The sequence below is a fragment of the Eschrichtius robustus genome, chromosome 17 (assembly GCF_028021215.1).
Source record: "Eschrichtius robustus isolate mEscRob2 chromosome 17, mEscRob2.pri, whole genome shotgun sequence".
Lineage (NCBI taxonomy): Eukaryota > Metazoa > Chordata > Mammalia > Artiodactyla > Eschrichtiidae > Eschrichtius > Eschrichtius robustus.
Window position 1 is genome coordinate 40,788,728 of NC_090840.1, and position 25,212 is coordinate 40,813,939.

The 25,212-nt window shown below is 39.7% G+C and overlaps 1 protein-coding gene across 1 annotated transcript in view; it reads left to right on the forward strand.

Moving 5' to 3' along the window:
* The window catches only part of NECAB1 (N-terminal EF-hand calcium binding protein 1), a 237,438-nt gene that overhangs the window by 97,730 nt on the left and 114,496 nt on the right, over window positions 1-25,212 (forward strand). Inside the window, exon 4 of the mRNA XM_068525486.1 lies at window positions 22,426-22,523. Within this exon, the coding sequence (XP_068381587.1) occupies window positions 22,426-22,523 (98 nt within the window). The remainder of the gene's footprint in view (window positions 1-22,425; window positions 22,524-25,212) is intronic.

A 25,212-nucleotide genomic window follows, 5' to 3' on the forward strand; every position in this document is an offset into this window, starting at 1 on the left:
TGTATGTTCCTATTCCCATTTTCTTAAATGTTTTGGGTTTGTTATTGTAGGTGTTTTCCTTCTCTTGTGTTTCTTGCCTAGAGAAGTTCCCTTAGCATTTGTTGTAAAGCTGGTTTGGTGGTGCTGAACTCTCTCAGCTTTTGCTTGTCTGTAAAGGTTTTAATTTCTCCATCGAATCTGAATGAGATCCTTGCTGGGTAGAGTAATCTTGGTTGTAGGTTTTTCTCCTTCATCACTTTAAGTATATCCTGCCACTCCCTTCTGACTTGCAGAGTTTCTGCTGAAAGATCAGATGTTAACCTTATGGGGATTCCCTTGTGTGTTATTTGTTTTTTTTCCCTTGCTGCCTTTAATATGTTTTCCTTATATTTAATTTTTGACAGTTTGATTAATATGTGTCTTGGCGTGTTTCTCCTTGGGTTTATCCTGTATGGGACTCTCTGTGCTTCCAGGACTTGATTCACTATTTCCTTTCCCATATTAGGGAAGTTTTCAACTATAATCTCTTCAAATATTTTCTCAGTCCCTTTCTTTTTCTCTTCTTCTTCTGGGACCCCTATAATTCGAATGTTGGTGCGTTTAATGTTGTCCCAGAGGTCTCTGAGACTGTCCTCAGTTCTTTTCATTCTTTTTTCTTTATCCTGCTCTGTAGTAGTTATTTCCACCATTTTATCTTCCAGGTCACTTATCCTTTCTTCTGCCTCAGTTATTCTGCTATTGATCCCATCTAGAGTAGTTTTAATTTCATTTATTGTGTTTTTCATCATTGCTTGGTTCCTCTTTAGTTCTTCTACGTCCTTGTTAAATGTTTCTTGCATTTTGTCTATTCTATTTCCAAGATTTTGGATCATCCTTACTATCATTATTCTGAATTCTTTTTCAGGTAGACTACCTATTTCCTCTTCATTTGTTAAGTCTGGTGTGCTTTGACCCTGCTCCTTCATCTGCTGTGTGTTTTTCTGTCGTCTCATTTTGCTTATCTTACTGTGTTTGGGGTCTCCTTTTCACAGACTGCAGGTTTGTAGTTCCCGTTGTTTTTGGTATCTGTCCCCAGGGGCTAAGGTTGGTTCAGTAGGTTGTGTAGGCTTCCTGGTGTAGGGAACTAGTGCCTGAGCTCTGGTGGATGAGGCTGGATCTTGTCTTTCTGGTGGGCACATCCACGTCTGGTGGTGTATTTTGGGGTGTCTGTGGCCTTATTATGATTTTAGGCAGCCTCTCTGCTAATGGATGGGGCTGTGTTCCTGTCTTGCTAATTGTTTGGCATAGGGTGTTCAGCACTGTAGCTTGCTGGTCATTGAGTGATGCTGGGTCTTGATGTTGAGATGGAGATCTCTGAGAGATTTTCACCGTTTGGTATTACGTGGAGCTCGGAGGTCTCTTGTGGACCAGTGTCCTGAAGTTGGCTCTCTCACCTCAGAGGCATGGCCCTGATGCCTGGCTGGAGCACCAAGAGCCTTTCGTCCACACGGCTCAGAGTAAAAGGGAGAAAAAATAGAAAGAAAGAAAGAAAGAAAGAAAGAAAGAAAGAAAGAAAGAAAGAAAGAAAGAAAGAAAGAAAGAAATAAAGAAAGAAAGAAAGAAAGAGGCTATAATATAGTGAAGTAAAATAAAGCTATCGTAAAGCAAAGCTATACAGACAAAATCTCACCCAGAAGCATATACATATACACTCACAAAAAAAAAGGAAAAGGGGAAAAATTAATATATCCTGCTCCCAAAGTCCACCTCCTGAATTTGGGATGATTCGTTGTCTATTCAAGTATTCAACAGATGCAGGCACATCAAGTTGTTTGTGGAGTTTTAATCTGCTGCTTCTGAGGCTGCTGGGAGAGATTTCCCCTTCTCTTCCCTGTTCGCACAGCTCCTGGGGTTCAGCTTTGGATTTGGACCCGCCTCTGCGTGTAGGTCGCCTGAGGGCGTCTGTTCCCCGCCCAGACAGAACGGGGTTAAAGGAGCTGCTGCTTCGGGGGCGCTGGCTCACTCAGGCCGCGGGGAGGGAGGGGTACAGAGGAGGCGGGGAGAGCCTGCAGCGTCAGAGGCCGGCGTGACGTTGCACCAGCCTGAGGCGCGCCGTGCGTTCTCCCGGGGAATTTGTCCCTGGATCATAGGACCCTGGCAGTGGCGGGCTGCACCGGCTCCCAGGAGGGGCGGTGTGGAGAGTGACCTGTGCTCACATACAGGCTTTTTGGAGGCAGCAGCAGCAGCCCCAGCGTCTCATGCCCGTCTCTGTGGTCCGCGCTGATCGCCGCGGCTGGCTCCCTTCTCTGGAGTTCGTTTAGGCGGCGCTCTGAATCCCCTCTCCTCGCGCACCAGGAAACAAAGAGGGAAGAAAAAGTCTCTCGCCTCTTTGGCAGCTGCAGACTTTTTCCCGGGCTCCCTCCCAGCCAGCTGTGGTGCGCTAACCCCTTCAGGCTGTGTTCACGCCGCCAGTCCCAGTCCTCTCCCTGCGATCCGACCGAAGCTGAGCCTCAGCTCCCAGCCCCACCTGCCCCGGCGGGGGAGCAGACAAGCCTCTTGGGCTGGTGAGTGCTGCTGGGCGCCGAGCCTCTGTGTGGGAGTCTCTCCACTTTGCCCTCCGCACCCCTGTGGCTGCGCTCTCCTCCGTGGCTCGGAAGCTTCCCCCCTCTGCTACCCGCAGTCTCCGCCCCCAAAGGGGCTTCCTAGTGCGTGGAACCGTTCCTCCTTCACGGCTCCCTCCCACTGGTGCAGGTCCCGTCCCTATTCTTTTGTCTCTGTTATTTCTTTTTTCTTTTGCCCTACCCAAGTACGGGGGGAGTTTCTTGCCTTTTTGGAGGTCGGACGTTTTCTGCCAGCGTTCAGTGGGTGTTCTGTAGGAGCAGTTCCACCTGTAGATGTATTTCTACTGTATCTGTGGGAAGGAAGGTGATCTCCGCGTCTTACTCTTCCGCCATCTTCTCTCCTCCCTCCTTACTGCCATTTTATTCCTTTTTTCCAGTTGTTTTTGCAGCTCTTCTTTGTTCATTTCTTCTTTTTGAGTTTCTCATTGTGGTTTAATGACTTTCTTTTGTCGTATTCTTGAGGTCCTTTCTTTTTGGTTTTTGTGTACCTATTGTAGGTTACCATGAGTTCCCCATAATTATACCTACTTGCTTTAAACTGATAATCGTTTGGTTCAAGCACATTCTAAATACATTTTGTTCGTTTTTCAATATACCTACTAGCTTATCTAAGTGATCTTCAATCCTTACTACACATTTGCCTTTCCTATTGGAATTTTCCCTTTCCTATAGATTCTTCCTTCTTTTCCATTTAGAGAAGACTCTTCAAAATTTCTTTTATGGTATTTTTAATATTGCTGAATTTTTTTAGTTTTTGCTTGTCTGAGAAATTATTTATTTCTCCTTCTATTCTAAATGATGATCTTGCTAGGTAGAGTATCCTAGGTTGCAGGTTTTTCCCTTTCAGGACTTTGAACGTCACTATCTTCTGACCTGCAAATTTTCTACAGAGAAATCAGCTTATAGCCTTATCGGGGTTCTCTTGTAACTGACTCTTTGTTTTTCTCTTGCTGCCTTTAGAATTCTCTTGTAACTTTTACCATTTTAATTATATGTCTTGGTGTGATCTTTGTGTTCATCTTGTTTGGGATCCTCTGTGCTTCCTGTACCTAGATATCTGTTCCTTCTTTAGGTTTGGGAAGTTTTCAGCCATAATTTCTTCAGATACATTTTTGATCCTTTTTCTCTCTCTTCTCCTTCTGGAACCCCTATTATGTGTATAGTGGCACATTTTATATTACTTCATAGGTCTCATATATTGCTTTTGTTTTTTTCTTTTTCATTTGTCTTTCTGTCTGCTCTTCTGATTGGGTGATTTCCATTATTTCATCTTCCAGATCACTTATGTATTCTTCTGTGTCATTTAGTTGGCTATTCATTACTTCTAGAGTGTTTTTTTATCTCAGAAATTGAATTGTGTATTTTCGATTGGGTCTTCTTTATAGTTTACAGTTCCTTGTTAAAATGGTCTGAGTTTACTCTTTTTTTTTTAATTTAATTTAATTTATTTATTTTTAAACAGCAGGTTCTTATTAGTTATCTATTTTATACATAACAGTGTATATATGTCAATCAAAATCTCCCAATTTACCCCCCACACACACTTTACCCCTGGTAACCATAAGTTTGTTTTCTACATCTGTTACTCTATTTTTGTTTTGTAAATAAGTTCATATGTACCATTTTTTAGCTTCCACATATAAGTGATATCACACATTTGTATTTCTCTCCTGGAGTTTTTTTTTTTTCTTTTTTTTTTTACTCTTAATCAATACTCTTTCTTTATTCAATTAACATTTTTATTACCAACTTTTTAACTCAGTGTATGGTAGACTGATTATCTCTGTTTCATTATTTATTTTTTTCAGGGTTTTCTCTTGCTCTTTCAATTGGAACTAGTTCCTCTGCCTTTTCATTATACTTAACTTTCTCTGTCTTGTGCATTTAGGAGAAACAGTAAACTATTGAGGTGTTGAAGGAGTGTTTTTATGTGGGAGCATCCCTGTGTAGACTCTTTGTGTCCACTGTCTTTTGTGTAAGGGCTGGTTTTGATATGGGTGCCAGCCACATCTTTCCTCAGGGTGTGCTGGCTGCTCTCCCCTTTAGAGAGGGTGTGTTTGGTGTTGGAGTATATAAAGCCTGTGCAGAGTCTGAGGCAGGACTTCCTCTCTGCTCCATGGCTTTCTCTGCCCTGTCAGGGGTGGGGTTTGCTCCCAAGTTGCTGGAGTAGAAGCCTTGAGGTTCAGGCTGGAGCTGGCTCTCTTCCCTTTAAGTGTGTGTTTTTCCTTATCCCTGTACTGAGGCCTTTGCCTCAAAGAAGTGGAGTGCTGAAGTAAGTGGGACTCATGTGCTTATAATGGTCTGGTATGTTGCCTGTGTGTGCATCTGCAGCTCCCCTCATCAACGTGTTAAAGTCACATCTTTTCCCCTGCTGTGGTTATCTCAGATCTAGTGCAAGTTTGTGGTTAGGATTGCATGTGACAGGAGAATTCACTAGGTTAGGACTGGGGGTACGGGCATTGTGGTTAGAGGAATTGAAGTGGCTGAGCTGCTGGTAGAGGTCTGGATTGCTTCTGGGGCACTGTTTGGGTAAGTGGCAATGCTGGCTGCTGCCGTCCCACCTGGACCACACCTCAGGCCCCCAGGCAATCTCTGTGTTGCTAGATCAGGTCTTTACTCAGGACCTGGCTGCCCTAGGAGCCAGGTCCTATACCAAGCTCAGAGCCTGTACCAAGGCTGTGGCATGGAGTGAGTGGGCTGGGATATTCACCTAACTCAGATTGGGGAGTATGGTGAGGCATCAGCTGCTAGGGCAGACTTCTCTCTGACCTGTCTATTGGCAAGCCAGCACACACACCCTCTTTGTGAGTGGAGTCTAGGCTTCTCCAGCCTTTCTATCTGTCCCAATGGCTCTCCCAGCAGCCAAAGGAAGATAAGATGTGCTTATCTCCTCCACATCGGACCCAGGACGGGGACACCCAGTCTGTGGCTTGATCCCCTCACTCCCCAGGGCCAGAGTCTGCCTATGTAGTCTTTCTTTTCCTCTTAAATCCTTCCCAGGGGCACAGGTCACAACCAGATGATATTTTTCCCATCCTACCCAGTTACATGGGACTCTTTCTTGAATCCTTGGTTGTATAAGAGTTCTTCTGCCAGTTTCCAATTAGTTTTTTATGAGAATTTTTCCAAATGTAGGTGTATTTTTGATGTGTTTATGGGGAAGGATGAGTTCCATGTCCTCTTATTCTGCCATATTGATCCTCCTCCCTGAAATATCTATTTTGAAAGATGGTTTCCTTCTTTTTAAAAATAACCATGCCTTTTAGCACCAAATTATTTTTTTGTTTTCACTTTATATATTTCTGCTTGTTTTCATTTAAAATCCCCATTACAATCTTCCTTGAGTCTTTGTATATATTAAAATTAAAATGTGTTAACAACATCACCTTTTCACATTTTTCTTTACACTTGTGCTTGTTTCCATTGAGTATGGACTCTACTATGATAATTATTATTTTTCCAACTTAGGAATACTCTATAGACACATTAACTGCTTACTGGTTTATAAAGAGTTTTGTTCACAGGGACTACATTTATTATGAATAATTGAATGGATAAGGTCAGACATCTTTATCAACACTATCAGAATGTCAACATCATAACCAAGAATTAAAATGTTATTTTAGAGTAGGTATCTGCTTTCTTGTTTATCTTCCAACTAATCCCTTCCTAAAAGATCCTTTATATGAGATATGTACCACAGTGTTTTTTAAGGAATGCATAATCAGGAATGTATTTGCCTTTCTCAAAAACCTGTCATTTGTTTTTAATCCATGTGTACACAGACTATATTTTGACAATCATAATCTAGAATGTATTGCTTGCTTGTTTGTTTGTTTTTTCTTTTTTTCTCAGGAGAAGTCTGAACATTTACTAATAAGTCAAGCAACAGTACTTCTCATTTGTTATTAATATCAATGTTAACAAATAATTCCACCTGCAGTATTAAATAAATTAATTAAGAAAATTTCCCTCAAACATGCTGAAATTTATTCCAGAGATATTCAGTGACTTATATGTGATTATACTAATAATTCTATTTAATTACATAGATACTTAGGGCACACTGAAGAGAGACAATAATAAACTACAGTTCATTCAAAGATGAGTTTACAGAATGGTGAGGGCTATTGATGTTCTAGTAACTGGAAGTTCTACATCTTTTCAATATATGAATTTCTGGTAGCCTAGATCTCTGGTATTTCAGAAAAACATTGATTTCTATAAGCAAATATAAGGTTTTTCATTTATGTCTATTATATTTCAACTTACTACGTTGGGATCAATATGTATTCCATATCTTTAATTTTAATTGTAACATCCAATGTAATATTTATTCTAACCAACTGAAAAATGTGTTAACCATGCCTTTTCCTCTGTCTAAATTATTTAAAAATAATTAGATAATGACAGGAATAATTACATGGAAGGTGCCATAGGAGACTGCCCTTGTGTTTAAATTCTTATCTTTGAAGAGAGCATACCTTTCTAAAATGTCTCCCAGAAGAAGCAATAACATTTTACTTAATTTTTTTAAAAATTACTGTCCTAGAGAAGTTTATAATGATATGCTGTTGGAAACAGCTTTTTTTTTTTTTTTTTTGTCTAACATCTTTACTGGAGTATAATTTCTTTACAATGGTGTGTTACTTTCTGCTTTATAACAAAGTGAATCAGCTTTACATATACATATAACCCCATATCTCCTCCCTCTTGCATCTCCCTCCCATCCTCACTATCCCACCCCTCTAGGTGGTCACAAAGCACTGTGCTGATCTCCCTGTGCTATGCGGCTGTTTCCCACTAGCTATTTATTTTACATTTGGTAGTGTATATATGTCAATGCTACTCTCTCACTTCATCCCAGCTTACCCTTCCCCCTCCCCGTGTCCTCAAGTCCATTCTCTAAGTCTGCGTCTTTATTACTGTCCTTCCCCTAGGTTTTTCAGAAATTTTTTTGTTTGTTTTTTAAGATCCCATATATAGGTGTTAGCATACAGTATTTGTTTATCTCTTGCTGACTTACTTCACTCTGTATGACAGACTCTAGGTCCACCTACCTCTCTCCAAATAACTCAGTTTCGTTTCTTTTTATGGCTGAGTAATATTCCATTGTATGTATGTGCCACATCTTCTTTATCCATTCATCTGTGAATGGACACTTAGGTTGCTTCCATACCCTGGCTATTGTTAATAGTGCTGCAATGAACATTGTGGTACATGTCTCTTTTTCAATTATGGTTTTCTCAGGGTATATGCTCAGTAGTGGGATTACTGGGTCGTATGGTAGTTCTATTTTTAGTTTTTGAAAGAACCTCCATACTCTTCTCCATAGTGGCTGTATCAAATTACATTCCCACCAACAGTGCAAGAGGGTTCCCTCTTCTCCACACCCTCTCCAGCATTTATTGTTTGTAGATTTTTTGATGATGGCCATTCCGACTGGTGTGAGGTGATACCTCATTGAAGTTTTGATTGGCAGTTCTCTAATGATTAGTGATGGTGAGCATCCTTTCATCTGTTTGTTGACCATCTGTATGTCTTCTCTGGAGAAATATCTGTTTAGGTCTTCTGACAATTTTTGGATTGGGTTTTTTGTTTTTTGATATTGAGCTGCATGAGCTGCTTGTAAATTTTGGAGGTTAATCCTTTGCCAGTTGATTCATTTGTAAATATTTTTCCCATTCTGAGTGTTGTCTTTTCACCTTGTTTATGGTTTACTTTGCTGTGCAAAAAATTCTAAGTTTCATTAGGTCCCATTTGTTTATTTTTCTTTTTATTTCCGTTTCTCTAGGAGGTATGTCAGAAAGGATCTTTCTGTGATGTATGTCACAACAAGAGTGTTCTGCCTATGTTTTTCTCTAAGAGTTTAATAGTGTCTGGCCTTATGTTTAGGTTTTTAATCCATTTTGAGTTTATTTTTGTGTATGGTGTTAGGGAGTGTTCTAATTTCATTCTTTTACATGTAGCTGTCAGGTGTTCCAGCACCACTTATTGAAGAGGTTATCTCTTCTCCATTGTATATTCTTGCCTCCTTTATCAAATATAAGGTGACCATATGTGCATGGGTTAATCTCTGGGCTTTCTACCCTGTTCCATTGATCTATATTTCTGTTTTTGTGCCAGTACCATACTGTCTTGATTACTGTAGCCTTGTAGTATAATCTGAGGTCTGAGGCTTGATTCCTCCAGCTCCTTTCTCAAGATTGCTTTGGCTATTCGGGGTCTTTTGTGTTTCCAAAAAAATTGTGAAATTTTTTGTTCTAGTTCTGTTAAAAATGCCATGGGTAGTTTGGTAGGGATTGCACTGAATCTGTAGATTGCTTTGAGTAGTATAGTCATTTTCACAATGTTGATTCTTCCAATCCAAGAACATGGTATATCTCTCCATCTGTTTGTATCATCTTTAATTTCTTTCATCAGTGTCTTATACTTTTCTGCATACAGGTCTTTTGTCTCCTTAAGTAGGTTTATTCCTAGGAATATTATTCTTTTTGTTGCAATGGTAAATGGGAGTGTTCCCTTAATTTCACTTTCAGATTTTTCATCTTTAGTGTATAAGAATGCAAGAGATTTCTGTGCATTAATTTTGTATCCTCCTACTTTACCAAGTTCATTGATTAGTTCTAGTAGTTTTCTGGTAGCATCTTTAGGATTCTCTATGTACATTATCATGTCATCTGCAAACAGTGACACCTTTACTTATTCTTTTCCACTTTGGATTCCTTTTATTTCTTTTTCTTCTCTGATTGCTGTGGCTAACACTTCCAAAACTATGTTGAATAATAGTGGTGAGTCTGGACAACCTTCTTTTTTTCTGATCTTAGAGGAAACGGTTTCAGTTTCTCAACATTGAGAACAATGTTGGCAGTGGGTTCGCCATATCTGGTCTTTATTATGTTGCCATAAGTTCCATCTATGCGTACTTTCTGGAGGGTTTATAATCATAAATAGGTGTTGAATATTGTCAAAAGCTTTCTCTGCATCTATTGAGATGCTCATATGCCTTTTCTACTTCAATTTGTTAATATGGTGTATCACATTGTTTAATTTGCGTATACTGAAGAATCCTTGCATTCCTGGGATAAACCCCACTTGATCATGGTGTATGATCCTTTTAATGTGCTGTTGGATTCTATTTGCTAGTATTTTGTTGATGCTTTTTGCGTCTATGTTCATCAGTGATATTGGAACGTAGTTTTCTTTCTTTGTGACATCTTTGTCTGTCTTTGGTATCAGGGTGGTGGTGGCCTTGTAGAATGAGTTTGGGAATGTTCCTCCCTCTGCTATATTTTGGAAGAGTTTGACAAGGATAGGTGTTACTTCTCTAAATGTTTGATAGAATTCGTCTGTGAAGCCATCTGGTCCTGGGCTTTTGTTTCTTGCAAGATTTTGAATCACAGTCTCAATTTCAGTGCTTGTGATTGGTCTATTTATATTTTCTATTTCTTCCTGGTTCAGTTTTGGAAGGTTGTGCTTTTCTAAGAATTTGTCTATTTCTTCCAGTTTGTCCATTTTATTGCCATATAGTTGCTTGTAATAATCTCTCATGATCCTTTGTATTTCTGCAGTGTCAGTTGTTACTTCTCCTTTCTAATTTCTAATTTTTTTGATTTGAGTCTTCTCCCTTTTTTTCTTGATGTGTCTGGCTAATGGTTGATCAATTTTGTTTATCTTCTCAAAGAACCAGCTTTTAGTTTTATTGATCTTTGCTGTCATTTCCTTCATTTCTTTTTCACTTATATTTCTGATCTGATCGTAATGATTTCTTTCCTTCTGCTAACTTTAGGGTAATTTTGTTCTTTTTCTCTAATTGCTATAGGTGTAAGGTTATGTTGTTTATCTGAGATGTTTCTTGTTTCTTGTGGCAGGATTGTATAGCTATAAACTTCCCTCTTAGAACTGCTTTTGCTGCATCCCATAGGTTTTGGGTCATCGTGTTTTCATTGTCATTTGTTTCTAGTTATTTTTTGATTTCCTCTTTGATTTCTTCAGTGATCTCTTGGTTATTTAGTGATGTATTTTTTATCCTCCATGTGTTTGTATTTTTTACAGGTTATTTTCTGTAATTGACATCTAGTCTCATAGTGTTGTGGTTGGAAAAGATACTTGATATGATTTTAAATTTCTTAAAATTATCAAGGCTTGATTTGTGACCCAAAATATGATCTATCCTGGAGAATATTCCATGAGCACTTGAGAAGAATGTGTACTCTTTTGTTTTGGATGGAATGTCTTATAAATATCAATTAAGTCCATCTTGTTTAATGTATCATTTAAAGCTTGTGTTTCCTTATTTATTTTCAGTTTGGATCTGTCCATTGGTGAAAGTGGGGTGTTAAAGTCCCCTACTATGATTGTGTTACTGTCAATTTCCCCTTTTATGGCTGTTAGCATTTGCCTTATGTATTAGGTGCTCCTATGTTGGGTGCATAAATATTTACAATTGTTATATCTTCTTCTTGGATTGATCCCTTGATCATTATGTATTGTCCTTCTTTGTCTCTTGTAATAGTCTTTATTTTAAAGTCTATTTTGACTGATATGAGAATTGCTATTCCAGCTTTGTTTTGATTTCCATTTGCATGGAATATCTTTTTCCATCCCCTCACTTTCAGTCTGTATGTTTCCCTAGATCTGAAATGGGTCTCTTGTAGACAACATACATACGGGTCTTTTTTTGTATCCATTCATCCAGTCTATGTCTTTCAGTTGGAGCATTTAATCCATTTACATTTAAGGTAGTTATCGGTATGTATGTTCCTATTACCATTTTCTTAATTGCTTTGGATTTGTTATTGTTGGTCTTTTCTTTCTCTTGTGTTTCCTTCGTAGAGAAGTTCCTTTAGAATTTGTTGTAAAGCTGGTTTTGTGGTGCTGAATTCTCTTAGCTTTTGCTTGTCTGTAAAGGTTTTAATTTCTCTGTCGAATCTGAATGAGATCCTTGCTGGGTAGAGTAATCTTGGTTGTAGGTTTTTCCCTTTCATCACTTTAAATATGTCCTGCCACTCCCTTCTTGCTTGCAAAGTTTCTACTGAAAGATCAGCTGTTTACCTTATGGGGATTCCCTTGTATGTTATTTTTCCCTTACTGCTTTTAATACATTTTCTTTGTATTTAACTTTTGGTAGTTTGATTAATACATGTGTTAGCATGTTTCTCCTTGGATTTATCCTGTGTGGGACTCTCTGCACTTCCTGGACTTGATTGACTATATTTCCTTTCCCATATTAGGGAAGTTTTCAGCTCTAATCTCTTCAAATATTTTGTCAGTCTTTTAGTTTCTCTCTTCTTCTTCTGGGAGCCCTATAATTTAAATGTTGTTGCATTAAATGTTGTTCCAGAGTTCTGTGAGACTGTCCTCATATCTTTTCTTTTTTCTTTATTCTGCTCTGAGGTAGTTATTTCCACTGTTTTATCTTCCAGGTCACTTATATGTTCTTCTGCCTCAGTTATTCTGCTATTGATTTCTTTTAGAGAATTTTTAATTTCATTTATTGTGTTTTCATTATTGTTTGTTTGCTCTTTAGTTCTTCTAGGTCCTTGTTAAATGTTTCTTGCATTTTGTCTATTCTATTTCCAAGATTTTGGATCATCTTTACTATCATTACTCTGAATTCTTTTTCAGGTAGACTGCCTTTTTCCTCTTCATTTGTTTGGTGTGGTGGGTTTTTACTTTGCTCCTTCATCTGCTGTGTGTTCCTCTGTGTTTTCATTTTGCTTAACCTAGTATGTTTGGGTTCTCCTTTTCATAGGGTGCAGGTTCGTAGTTCCTATTGTTTTTGGTGTCTGCCCCCAGTTTCTAAGATTGGTTCATTGCGTTCTGTAGGCTTCCTGGTGGAGGGGACTGGTGCCTTTGTTCTGGTGGATGAGGCTGGATCTTGTCTTTCTGGTGGGCAGGACCACGTCCGGTGATGTGTTTTGGTTTGTCTGTCACCTTATTATAATTTTAGGCAACCTCTCTGCTAATGGGTGAGGTTGTATTCCTGTCTTTCTAGTTGTGTGGCATAGGGTGTCCAGCCCTGTAGCTTGCTGGTCGTTGGGTGGAGGTGGGTCTTAGCATTGAGATGGAGATACCTTGGAGAGCTTTTGCCATTTGATATTATGTGGAGCCAGGAGGTCTCTGGTAGACCAATATCATGAACTCAGTTCTCCCACCTCAGAGGCACAGGCCTGATACCCTGGCAGGGCACCAAGACCCTGTGAGCCCCACAGCTCAGAAGAAAAGAGAGAAAGAAGGAAAGAAAAGAAAGAAAGAAAGAAAGAAAGAAAGAAAGAAAGAAAGAAAGAAAGAAAGAAAGAAAGAGTTATTAAAAATAGAAAATTAAAAAATATAAAAATATTAAAAATTTAAAAATTAAAAAGTAATAAAAAAAGGAAAGAAACAAAGAAAGAAGAGAGAAACCAAATGAAACAACAAATCCACCAATGATAACAAGTGCTAAAATCTATACTAGAAAAAAAAAAACAACCAAAAAACAGACAGACAGAATCCTAGGACAAACGGTAAAATCAAAGCTATACAGACAAAATCACACAAAGAAGCAAACACATACACACTCTTAAAAAGAGAAAAAGGAAAATATATATATATATATATATATATATATATATATATATATATATATATATATATATATATATATATATATCTTAAAAAAAAGGAAGAGTGCAACCTAATCAACAAACAAATGTACCAATGATAATAAAGTCTAGATACCAAACTAAGATAAACATAAAACCAGAAAAAATTTAGAGACAGAAAGAAAACCCCAAGTCTACAGTTGCTCCCAAAGTCCACTGCCTCAATTTTTGGATGACTCGTTGTCTATTCAGGTGTTCCAGAGATGCAGGGTACATCAGATTGACTGTGGAGCTTTCATCCACTGCTCCTGAGGCTGCTGGGAGAGATTTCCCTTTCTCTTCTTTGTTCGCACAGCTCCTGGGGTTCAGCTTTGGATTTGGCCCCGCCTCTGTGTGTAGGTCGCCTGAGGGCATCTGTTCTTCACTCAGAGAGGATGGGGTTAAAGGAGCAGCTGATTAAGGGGCTCTGGCTCACTCAGGCCAGGGGGGGAAGGAGGGGTACAGACTGTGGGGTGAGCCTGCGGTGGCAGAGGCACAGCCTGAGGCACGCCATGTGTTCTCCCAGGGAAATTGTCCCTGGATCGGGGGACCCTGGCAGTGGCAGGCTGCACAGGCTCCTGGGAGGGGAGGTGTGGATAGTGACCTGTGCTTGCACCCAGGCTTCTTGGTGGCTGCAGCAGCAGCTTTAGCATTTCATACCCATCTCTGGGGTCCGCACTGATAGCTGCGGCTCATGCCCATCTCTGGAGCTCATTTAGGCAGTGCTCTGAATCCCCTCTCCTCACACACCCTGAAACAATGGTCTCTTCCCTCTTAGGCAGTTTCAGACTTCTTCCTGGAATCCGTCCCGGCTAGCTGTGTTGTACTAACCCCCTTTAGGCTGTGTTCACACAGCTAACCCCCATCTTCTCCCTGGGATCTGACCTCTGAAGCCAGGGCCTCAGCTCCTAGACCCCACAGGCCCCGGTGGGTGAGCAGACAAGTCTCTCAGGCTGGTGAGTGCTGGTCGGCACTGATCTTCTTTGCGGGAATCTCTCCGTTTTGCCTTCTGCACCCCTATTGCTGTGCTCTCCTCCGTGGTTCCAAAGCTTCTCCCCCACCACCCCCCGACTCTGCCCATGAAGGGGCCTCCTAGTGTGGGGAAACTTTTCCTCCTTCACAGCTCCCTCCCAGAGGTGCAGGCCACATCCCTATTCTTTTGTCTCTGTTTTTTCTTTTTTCTTTTGCCCTGCCCAGGTACATGGGGAGTTTCTCGCATTTTGGGAAGTCTGAGGTCTTCTGCCAGCGTTCAATAGGTGTTCTGTAGGAGTTGTTCCACATGTAGATGTATTTTTGATGTATTTGTGGGGAGGAAGGTGATCTCTACATCTTTCTCCTCTGCCATCTTGAAGGTCTCTCTGGAAAAATTTTTATTGAAGCAGTTGTGTAGGTAAATCCAGCTTCATTTTTTCCCCATTTTTGTAAGATAAAAAGAATAATGGTAACCCTCCAGGGTCTTCTTTTTTTTTTTTTTTTTTGGAAGATTTCTTTTTTTTTTTTTTTAAACATCTTTATTGGAGTATAATTGCTTTACAATGGTGTGTTAGTTTCTGCTTTATAACAAACTGAATCTGTTATACATATACATATGTTCCCATATCTCTTCCCTCTTGCATCTCCCTCCCTCCCACCCTCCCCATCCCACCCCTCTAGGTGGTCACAAAACACCGAGCTTATCTCCCTGTGCTATGTGGCTGCTTCCCACTAGCTATCTATTTTACATTTGGTACTGTATATATGTCCATGACACTCTCTCACCCTGTCACATCTCACTCCTCCCCCTCCCCATATCCTCAAATCCATTCTTTAGTAGGTCTGTGTCTTTACTCACATCTTGCCACTAGGTTCTTCATGACCGTTTTTTTCCCTTAGATTCCATTTATATGTGTTAGCATACTGTATTTGTTTTTCTCTTTCTGACTTACTTCACTCTGTATGACAGACTCTAACTCCATCCACCTCACTACAAATACCTCCATTTCATTTCTTTTTATGGCTGAGTAATATTCCATTGTATATATGTGCCACATCTTCTTTATCCATTCATCAGATGATGGACACTTAGGTTGCTTCCATGTCCTGGCTATTGTAAATAGAGCTGCAATGAACATTTTGGTACCTGACTCTTTTTGACCTATGGTTTTCTCAGGGTATATGCCCAGTAGTGGAATTGCTGGGTCATATGGTAGTTCTATTTTTAGTTTTTTAAGGAACCTCCATAAGGTTCTCCATAGTGGCTGTATCAATTTACATTCCCACCAACAGTGCAAGAGTGTTCCCTTTTCTCCACACCCTCTCCAGCATTTATTGTTTCTAGATTTTTTGATGATGGCCATTCTGACCGGTGTGAGATGATACCTCATTGTAGTTTTGATTTGCATTTCTCATGATTAAGGATGTTGAGCATTCTTTCATGTGTCTGTTGGCCATCTGTATATCTTCTTTGGAGAAATGTCTGTTTAGGTCATCGGCCCATTTTTGGATTGGGTTATTTGTTTTTTTGATATTGAGCTGCATGAGCTGCTTGTAAATCTTGGAGATTAATCCTTTGTCAGTTGCTTCATTTGCAAATATTTTCTCCCATTCTGAGGGTTGTCTTTTGGTCTTGCTTATGGTTTCCTTTGCTGTGCAAAAGCTTTTAAGTTTCATTAGGTCCCATTTATTTATTTGTGTTTTTATTTCCATTTCTTTAGGAGCTGGGTCAAAAAGGATCTTGCTGCGATTTATGTCATAGAGTGTTCTGCCTATGTTTTCCTCTAAGAGTTTGATAGTGTCTGGGTTTACACTTAGGTCTTTAATCCATTTTGAGTTTATTTTTGTGTATGGTGTCAGGGAGTGTTCTAATTTCATACTTTTACATGTACCTGTCCAATTTTGCCAGCACCACTTATTGAAGAGGCTGTCTTTTCTCCACTGTAAATGCTTGCCTCCTTTATCAAAGATAAGGTGACCATATGTGCGTGGGTTTATCTCTGGGCTTTCTATCCTGTTCCATTGATCTATATTTCTGTTTTTGTGCCAGTACCAAACTGTCTTGATTACTGTAGCTTTGTAATATAGTCTGAAGTCAGGGAGCCTGATTCCTCCAGCTCCATTTTTTGTTCTCAAGATTGCTTTGGCTATTCGGGGTCTTTTGTGTCTCCATACAAATTGTGAAATTTTTTGTTCTAGTTCTGTGAAAACTGCCTGTGGTAGTCTGATAGGGATTGCATTGAATCTGTAGATTGCTTTGGGTAGTAGAGTCATTTTCACAATGTTGATTCTTCCAATCCAAGAACATGGTATATCTCTCCATGTATTTGTATCATCTTTATTTTCTTTCATCAGTGTCCTATAATTTTCTGCATACAGCTCTTTTGTCTCCTTAGGTCGGTTTATTCCTAGATATTTTATTCTTTTTGTTGCAATGGTAAATGGGAGTGTTTTCTTAATTTAACTTTCAGATTTATCATCATTAATATATAGGAATGCAAGAGATTTCTGTGCATTAATTTTGTATCCTGCTACTTTACGAAATTCATTGATTAGCTCTAGTAGTTTTCTGGTGGCAGTTTTAGGATTCTCTATGTATAGTATCATGTCATCTGGAAACAGTGATAGCTTTACTTCTTCTTTTCCGATTTGGATTCCTTTTATTTCTTTGTCTTCTCTGATTGCTGTGGCTAACACTTCCAAAACTATGTTGAATAATAGTGGTGAGAGTGGGCAACCTTGTGTTGTTCCTGATCTTAGTGGAAATGGTTTCAGTTTTTCACCATTGAGGACAATGTTGGCTGTGGGTTTGTCATATATGGCCTTTATGATGTTGAGGAAAGTTCCCTCTATGCCTACTTTCTGCAGGGCTTTTATCATAAATGGGTGTTGAATTTTGTCAAAAGCTTTCTCTGCATCTATTGAGATGATCATATGGTTTTTCTCCTTCAATTTGTTAATATGATGTATCACGTTGATTGATTTGCGTATATTGAAGAATCCTTGCATTCCTGGAATAAACCCCACTTGATCATGGTGTATAATCCTTTTAATGTGCTGTTGAATTCTGTTTGCTAGTATTTTGTTGAGGATTTTTGCATCTATGTTCATCAGTGCTATTGGCCTGTAGTTTTCTTTGTTTGTGACATCTTTGTCTGGTTTTGGTATCAGGGTAATGGTGGCCTTGTAGAAAGAGTTGGGGAGTGTTCCTCCCTCTGCAATATTTTGGAAGAGTTTGAGAAGGAGAGGTGTTAGCTCTTCTGTAAATGTTTGATAGAATTCGCCTGTGAAGCCATCTGGTCCTGGGCTTTTGTTTGTTGGAAGATTTTTAATCACAGTTTCAATTTCAGTGCTTGTGATTGGTCTGTTCATATTTTGTATTTCTTACTGGTTCAGTCTCGGCAGGTTGTGCATTTCTAAGAATTTGTCCATTTTTTCCAGGTTATCCATTTTATTGGCGTAGAGTTCCTTGTAGTCATCTCTCATGATCGTTTGTATTTCTGCAGTTACTTCTCCTATTTCATTTCTAATTCTATTGATTTGAGTCTTCTCCCTTTTTCTCTTGATGAGTCTGGCTAATAGTTTATCAATTTTGTTTATCTTCTCGAAGAACCAGCTTTTAGTTTCATTGATTTTTGCTATTGTTTCTTTCATTTCTTTTTCATTTATTTCTGATCTGATCTTTATGATTTCTTTCCTTCTGCTGGCTTTGGGGTTTTTTTGCTCTTCTTTCTCTAATTGCTTCAGGTGCAAGGTTAGGTTGTTTATTCGAGATGTTTCCTGTTTCTTGATGTAGGCTTGTATTGCTATAAACTTCCCTCTTAGAACTGCTTTTGCTGCATCCCATAGGTTTTGGGTCGTCGTGTCTCCATTGTCATTTGTTTCTAGGTATTTTTTGATTTCCCCTTTGATTTCTTCAGTGATCACTTCGTTATTAAGTAGTGTATTGTGTAGCCTCCATGTGTTTGTAATTTTTACAGATCTTTTCCTGTAATTTATATCTAGTCTCATAGCGTTGTGTTCAGAAAAGATACTTGATAGGATTTCAATTTTCTTAAATTTACCAAGGCTTGATTTGTGACCCAAAATATAATCTATCCTGGAGAATTTTCCATGAGCACTTGAGAAAAATGTGTATTCTGTTGTTTTTGGGTGGAATGTCCTATAAATATCAATTAAGTCCATCTTGTTTAATGTATCATTTAAAGCTTGTGTTTCCTTATTTATTTTCATTTTGGATGATCTGTCCATTGGTGATAGTCGGGTGTTAAAGTCCCCTACTATGACTGTGTTGCTGTCGATTTCCCCTTTTATGGCTGTTAATATTTGCCTTATGTATTGAGGTGCTCCTATGATGGGTGCATAAATATTTACAATTGTTATACCTTCTTCTTGGATCAATCCCTTAATCATTATATAGTGTCCTTCTTTGTCTCTTGGAATAGTCTTTATTTTAAAGTCTATTTTGTCTGATATCAGAATTGCTACTCCAGCTTTGTTTTGATTTCCATTTGCATGGAATATCTTTTTCCATCCCCTCACTTTCAGTCTGTATGTGTCTCTAGGTCTGAAGTGGGTCTCTTGTAGACAGCATATATATGGGTCTTGTTTTTGTATCCATTCAGGCAGTCTGTGTCTTTTGGTGGGAGCATTTAATCCAATTACATTTAAGGTAATTATCTATATGTATATTCCTATTCCCATTTTCTTAAATATTTTGGGTTTGTTATTGTAGGTGTTTTCCTTCTCTTGTGTTTCTTGCCTAGAGAAGTTCCTTTAGCATTTGTTGTAAAGCTGGTTTGGTGGTGCTGAACTCTCTCAGCTTTTGCTTGTCTATAAAGGTTTTAATTTCTCCATCAAATCTGTATGAGATCCTTGCTGGGTAGAGTAATCTTGGTTGTAGGTTTTTCTCCTTCATCACTTTAAGTATATCCTGCCACAGCCTTCTGGCTTGCAGAGTTTCTGCTGAAAGATCAGCTGTTAACCTTATGGGGATTCCCTTGTGTGTTATTTGTTGTTTTTCCCTTGCTGCTTTTAATATGTTTTCTTTATATTTAATTTTTGATAGTTTGATTTATGTGTGTCTTGGCATGTTTCTCCTTGGATTTATCCTGTATGGGACTCTCTGTGCTTCCAGGACTTGATTCACTATTTCCTTTCCCATATTAGGGAAGTTTTCAACTATAATCTCTTCAAATATTTTTTCAGTCCCTTTCTTTTTTTCTTCTTCTTCTGGGATCCCTATAATTCGAATGTTGGTGTGTTTAACGTTGTCCCAGAGGTCTCTGAGACTGTCCTCAGTTCTTTTCATTCTTTTCTCTTTATTCTGCTCTGCAGTAGTTATTTCCACTATTTTTTCTTCCAGGTCACTTATCCGTTCTTCTGCCTCAGTCATTCTGCTATTGATCCCGTCTAGAGTATTTTTAATTTCATTTATTGTGTTTTTCATCATTGCTTCGTTCCTCTTTAGCTCTTCTACGTCCTTGTTAAATGTTTCTTGCATTTTGTCTATTCTATTTCCAAGATTTTGGATCATCTTTACTATCATTATTCTGAATTCTTTTTCAGGTAGACTGCCTATTTCCTCTTCATTTGTTAGGTCTGGTGTGTTTTGACCCTGCTCCTTCACCTGCTGTGTGTTTTTTTGTCTTCTCATTTTGCTTATCTTACTGTGTTTGGGGTCTCCTTTCACAGGCTGCAGGTTCGTAGTTCCCATTGTTTTTGGTATCTCTCCCCAGTGGCTAAGGTTGGTTCAGTGGGTTGTGTAGGCTTCCTGGTGGAGGGGACTAGTGCCTGTGTTCTGGTGGATGAGGTTGCATCTTGTCTTTCTGGTGGGCACGTCCACGTCTGGTGGTGTGTTTTGAGGTGTCTGTGGCCTTATTATGATTTTAGGCAGCCTCTCTGGTAATGGATGGGGCTGTGTTCCTGTCTTGCTAGTTGTTTGGTATAGGGCGTCCAGCACTGTAGCTTGCTGGTCATTGAATGAAGCTGGGTCTTGATGTTGAGATGGAGATCTCTGAGAGATTTTCGCCGTTTGGTATTACGTGGAGCTGAAAGGTCTCTTGTGGACCAGTGTTCTGAAGTTGGCTCTCCCACCTCAGAGGCACAGCCCTGATGCCTGGCTGGAGCACCAAGAGCCTTTCATCCATACGGCTCAGAATAAAAGGGAGAAAAAAAAATAGAAAGAAAGAAAGAAAGAAAGAGGATAAAATAAAATAAATTGAAACTATTATAATAAAAAATAAGAAAAAAAATTAAGAATAAATTTATTAAGAAAATTTTTTTTTTAATTTTTAAAAATCGGTTTATTAATTTTTTATAATAAAAAATAAGAAAAAAATTAACAAAGAATTTATTAGGAAAAAAATTTTTAATTTTTAAAAATAAAACATATGAAAAAACTTATTAAAATTTTTTTTAAATTTCTATAAATAGGATATAAGGAAAAAATTATTAAGAAAACATTTATTAGGAAAAAAAATTTTTTTAAGTAAAAAAAAGAAAAAACAAAAACGGACGGACCTAACCCTAGGACTAATGGTGAAAGCAAAGCTATACAGACAAAATCTCACCCAGAAGCATACACATATACACTCACATAAAAAGGAAAAGGGGAAAAATTAATATATCCTGCTCCCAAAGTCCACCTCCTGAATTTGGGATGATTCGTTGTCTATTCAGGTATTCAACAAACGCAGGCACATCAAGTTGTTTGTGGAGCTTTAATCCGCTGCTTCTGAGGCTGCTGGGAGATATTTCCCTTTCTCTTCTGTGTTCACACAGCTCCGGGGGTTCAGCTTTGGATTTGGACCCGCCTCTGCATGTAGGTCGCCTGAGGGCGTCTGTTCCCCACCCAGACAGAACGGGGTTAAAGGAGCAGCTGCTTCGGGGGCTCTGGCTCACTCAGGATGGTGGGAGGGAGTGGTACGGAGGAGGCGGGGTGAGCCTGCAGCGGCAGAGGCCAGCGTGACGTTGCAGCAGCCTGAGACGCGCCGTGCGTTCTCCCGGGGAAGTTGTCCCCGGATCACGGGAGCCTGGCAGTGGTGGGCTACACCGGCTCCCGGGAGGGGCGGTATGGAGAGTGACCTGTGCTCGCACACAGGCTTCCTGGTGGCGGCAGCAGCAGCCCTAGCGTCTCCTGTCCGTCTCTGGGGTCCGCGCTGATAGCCGCGGCTCGCGCCCATCTCTGGAGTTGTTTAAGCGGCGCTCTGAATCCCCTCTCCTTGTGCGCCGCGAAACAGAGGCAAGAAAAAGTCTCTTGCCTTTTCGGCAGCTGCAGACTTTTTCCCGGACTCCCTCCCCGCTAGCACCTAAGCCGGAGCCTCAGCTCCCAGCCCCTGCCCGCCCCGGCGGGTGAGCAGACAAGCCTCTCGGGCTGGTGAGTGCTGCTCGGCGCTGAGCCTCCGTGCGGGAATCTCTCCTTTTTTCCCCCTGCGGCCCTGTTGCTGGGGGATCCGCGCTGATAGCCGCAGCTCGCGCCCGTCTCTGGAGCTCGTTTAGGCGGTGCTCTGAATCCCCTCTCCTTGCGCGCCGCCTCACAAAGAGGCAAGAAAAAGTCTCTTGCCTCTTCGGCAGCTGCAGACTTTTTCCCGGACTCCCTCCCGGCTAGCACCGAAGCCGGAGCCTCAGCTCCCAGCCCCCGCCCGCCCCAGCGGCTGAGCAGACAAGCCTCTCGGGCTGGTGAGTGCTACTCGGCACCGATCCTCCATGCGGGAATCTCTCCGCTTTGCCCTCCGCACCCCTGTGGCTGCGCTCTCCTCCATGGCTCTGAAGCTTCCCCCCTCTGCCACCCGCAGTCTCTGCCCGTGAAGGGGCTTCCTAGTGTGTGGAAACCTTTCCTCCTTCACGGCTCCCTCCCACTGGTGCAGGTCCCGTCCCTATTCTTTTGTCTCTGTTATTTCTTTTTTCTTTTGCCCTACCCAAGTACATGGGGATTTTCTTGCCTTTTGGGAGGTCTGACGTCTTCTGCCAGCATTCAGTGGGTGTTCTGTAGGAGCAGTTCCACGTGTAGATGTATTTCTACTGTATCTGTGGGAAGGAAGGTGATCTCCACGTCTTACTCTTCCGCCATCTTGCCTCGTCCTTGTCTCTTTTTTTTAATCAAAGTATATTGATACTTTAGTCTCATTTGAATATTTGTCAGTTTCATCCACTTGTTTTACTCATTTATTGTGTAAATCATCAGTTGATATTTTGTTTTTATCATTACCTAAAGGCAAACTTGTATTTATTTCAATATTTTTACTTTTCAGAATATTTTTCTCAGCATTTGGGCGAGTATGAGAATGTACTCGCAGCACTTGAAGACTTAAATCTTTCCATCCTGAAGGCAATGGGAAAAACAAAAAAGGTAAGGAAATTTGATTATTGTCTATAAAATCTCTTCAAAATATCTTTCTCTTGAAAATCATAACTAGTTCCTAATGTATCATAGAAGTATAGATTTGTTTTTGTGACTGATAATTTATTTTTTTGATATAAATGAGCTATTTTATTCATTCACAATACAATTACAAAAAACTTACCAGATGCCAGATACTGTGCTTCATGCTAAGGATACAAAGAGCTGTTCAAATGGCTTATTCTGATGGGGAGATAAGTGTGTAAACAAGTGATTACAATATAGCACAACAGAGAGAATTACAAGATAGAATACCTTATTCGTGCTGGAGGAGATGACATCTGTGCAATCTGAATTAAAAGAAATAGTTATAGCTAGGCCAAGGAGAACCAGATACAAGTAACATCAGGTACAAAGGCCCTCTGTCAGGAGGGACACAGGGCATTCTCGGAATTGAAGATGGCCAATAAGGCTAAAATACAGAAAATCCAAGAGTGGCAATGTGTGAGGTAAAACTGGTATTGTAGGGAGGGGTCGCATCTTTCACAATGTTGTTGGTAAACCTAAGGATTTAGAGTTGTATCCTAAATGCAAGTAAATTTGCCATTTTAAGCAGAGATATAAAAACTCATGTAGTCTTTTGAAAAGACTGTGTAAGAATTAGCTTGCGATTAGGGTGGAAAATGTGGAAGAACAGAATTAAGAAGATGAGTAGGAGGCTAGTTCACTAATCCAGATGAGAGATGTTGGTAGTTTGGCAGTACTGGCAGAACAAATGGAGAAATATAAGTGAATTGCACATATATTTGAGATCCCATCAATAGAATTTGGAGAAGGGTTGAATATGCGGACTGGGAGAGAAGGAATTGTCAAGAATGAATCTTAGTTTTCAGCTTGTGTTCCTGGACAGTGGCACTATCTAGACAGAGAATGCTAAAAGAGGACCAAGTTTAATGAGATAAGATCATAAGTTATTTTTTAGACATATTGGATCTAAACTACATTTGAGACATCTAAGGAAAGTCAAATAAGCCATTGGATACATAGATATAGACCTGAGAAATGAAGTCTAGACTGGAGATATACAATATGTGAACAGTTAGTGCTTAGGCAAAGAACTTGAGTGATATGTCATCTGAAGAGAGACTATAAAGTAAAAAGAGGAGGGAACCTAACACTGAGCTTTAAGGAACTTCAGCTTTGATGGTGAGTAGAGGGGAAAGAGCTACCAAGAGTGTCTGAGACAGAATGGGAAGAAAGGTAGGAGAAAAGACAGGAGAGTATAGTGTCCAGAGTTGAAGAAGAGAGTTTCATAAAGCAGGAGGTGGACAATAGTGTTGACTTCTATGAAGAGGTCAAGAGAGATGAGAATTATTTCCATTATCGGTAAGTCAAAAAAGACATTTTAGCATATAGAGTGCATAACAAGAAATTTAAAAAATTAAGGAATATACAGAACTTCTGGATAAAGACACCAAAGATTAATACATACAAGTAGTTCAGCTTGCTCTTGAAGCTCCATGAAAAAGACTGAAATTAGATTTTTTAATGGGGAAATTTATAGCAGCAAAATTTGGAAACTGAAAAGCAAATAGACAACCAGTAGTTGATAGAAGGCCTGAGATATTTGACTGCTTGGCCTGGAGTGAGCAAAAGGAGAAACCACCAACTTGATTTGTAGAAAGGCTCAGGAATTAGTGTCACTAGCTGCCACTGGGAAACAAGGGGAATAGTAGGGCTAAAACAAGGTGACCTATTAGAAATCTGAGTAGGAAGCAGTTAGATTCCCCCGATCGCCTGTTCTTCTAAGCAACTGCGTCTTTATCAATCCAGGTAGAAAACATACTCTTGTTCTCTGAAAAGGTAAAAGAGAGCCCTGAGGTGGCGTCCGTCATAGCTGAGGGATTAAATAAAAGTTTATATACTGCATGAAAAGACATCCAGCTCTTTTCCGTAAATTAACTCCGAGTGTGGCAACCAGAAATATATCCTCCTGGCAGAAAGGAAGAAGTTGTCTCTGAGAAGTCTAACCAATACAAGAGAAAAGACCTACGAATCCTCCAGTGATGGAGCTTGACCTGATCTCTCCTCCCATTGTGTAATCAGCTTGTTTGTACACCATCCTTAAATATGCAGTCAGCCAAGTGCCATCAAACTTCTTACAGGAAAGAAAGAGACCAAAACAAACTGAAAAAGAAGAAGGAGGGAGGGAGGGACTAAGACAGTGTTCTATGTAGGAAGATGAAAACTTCAAGGTAATGTCCTCAATCTCTTCCAAGAGATAAGAGAAGATATAGCATTCATGAAGCAAGAATAGTATGACAAACAGTGGGCAGCCAGAAAATAAGAAAGTGCTTTTGGAAATTTAAACAAGAAAGCAGAAATAAAGACAACAGAATTTTGGAAAATAAAGTTTAAAAAGTCTGCCAAAAAGTAGAGCAAAATAGTAGATGAAAAAATGGAATATCAGTCTAGGATGTCCTATATCCAAACAACAAATTTCAGAAAAAGAAAACAGGAGAATGAAAATGAAATCTAAATACTTTTTCTCTTGACCTCTTAAGGAGCACTTGGAAACTGCATAAAATTTTATCCCTTGGGACCTTCTCTCCAGAAATGGTAATTTTTCAAACCTCTGCTTGATATGGCTGGCTTCTCTTTGTTTAGATCTTATCTTAAATGCAATGTTCTCATAAAG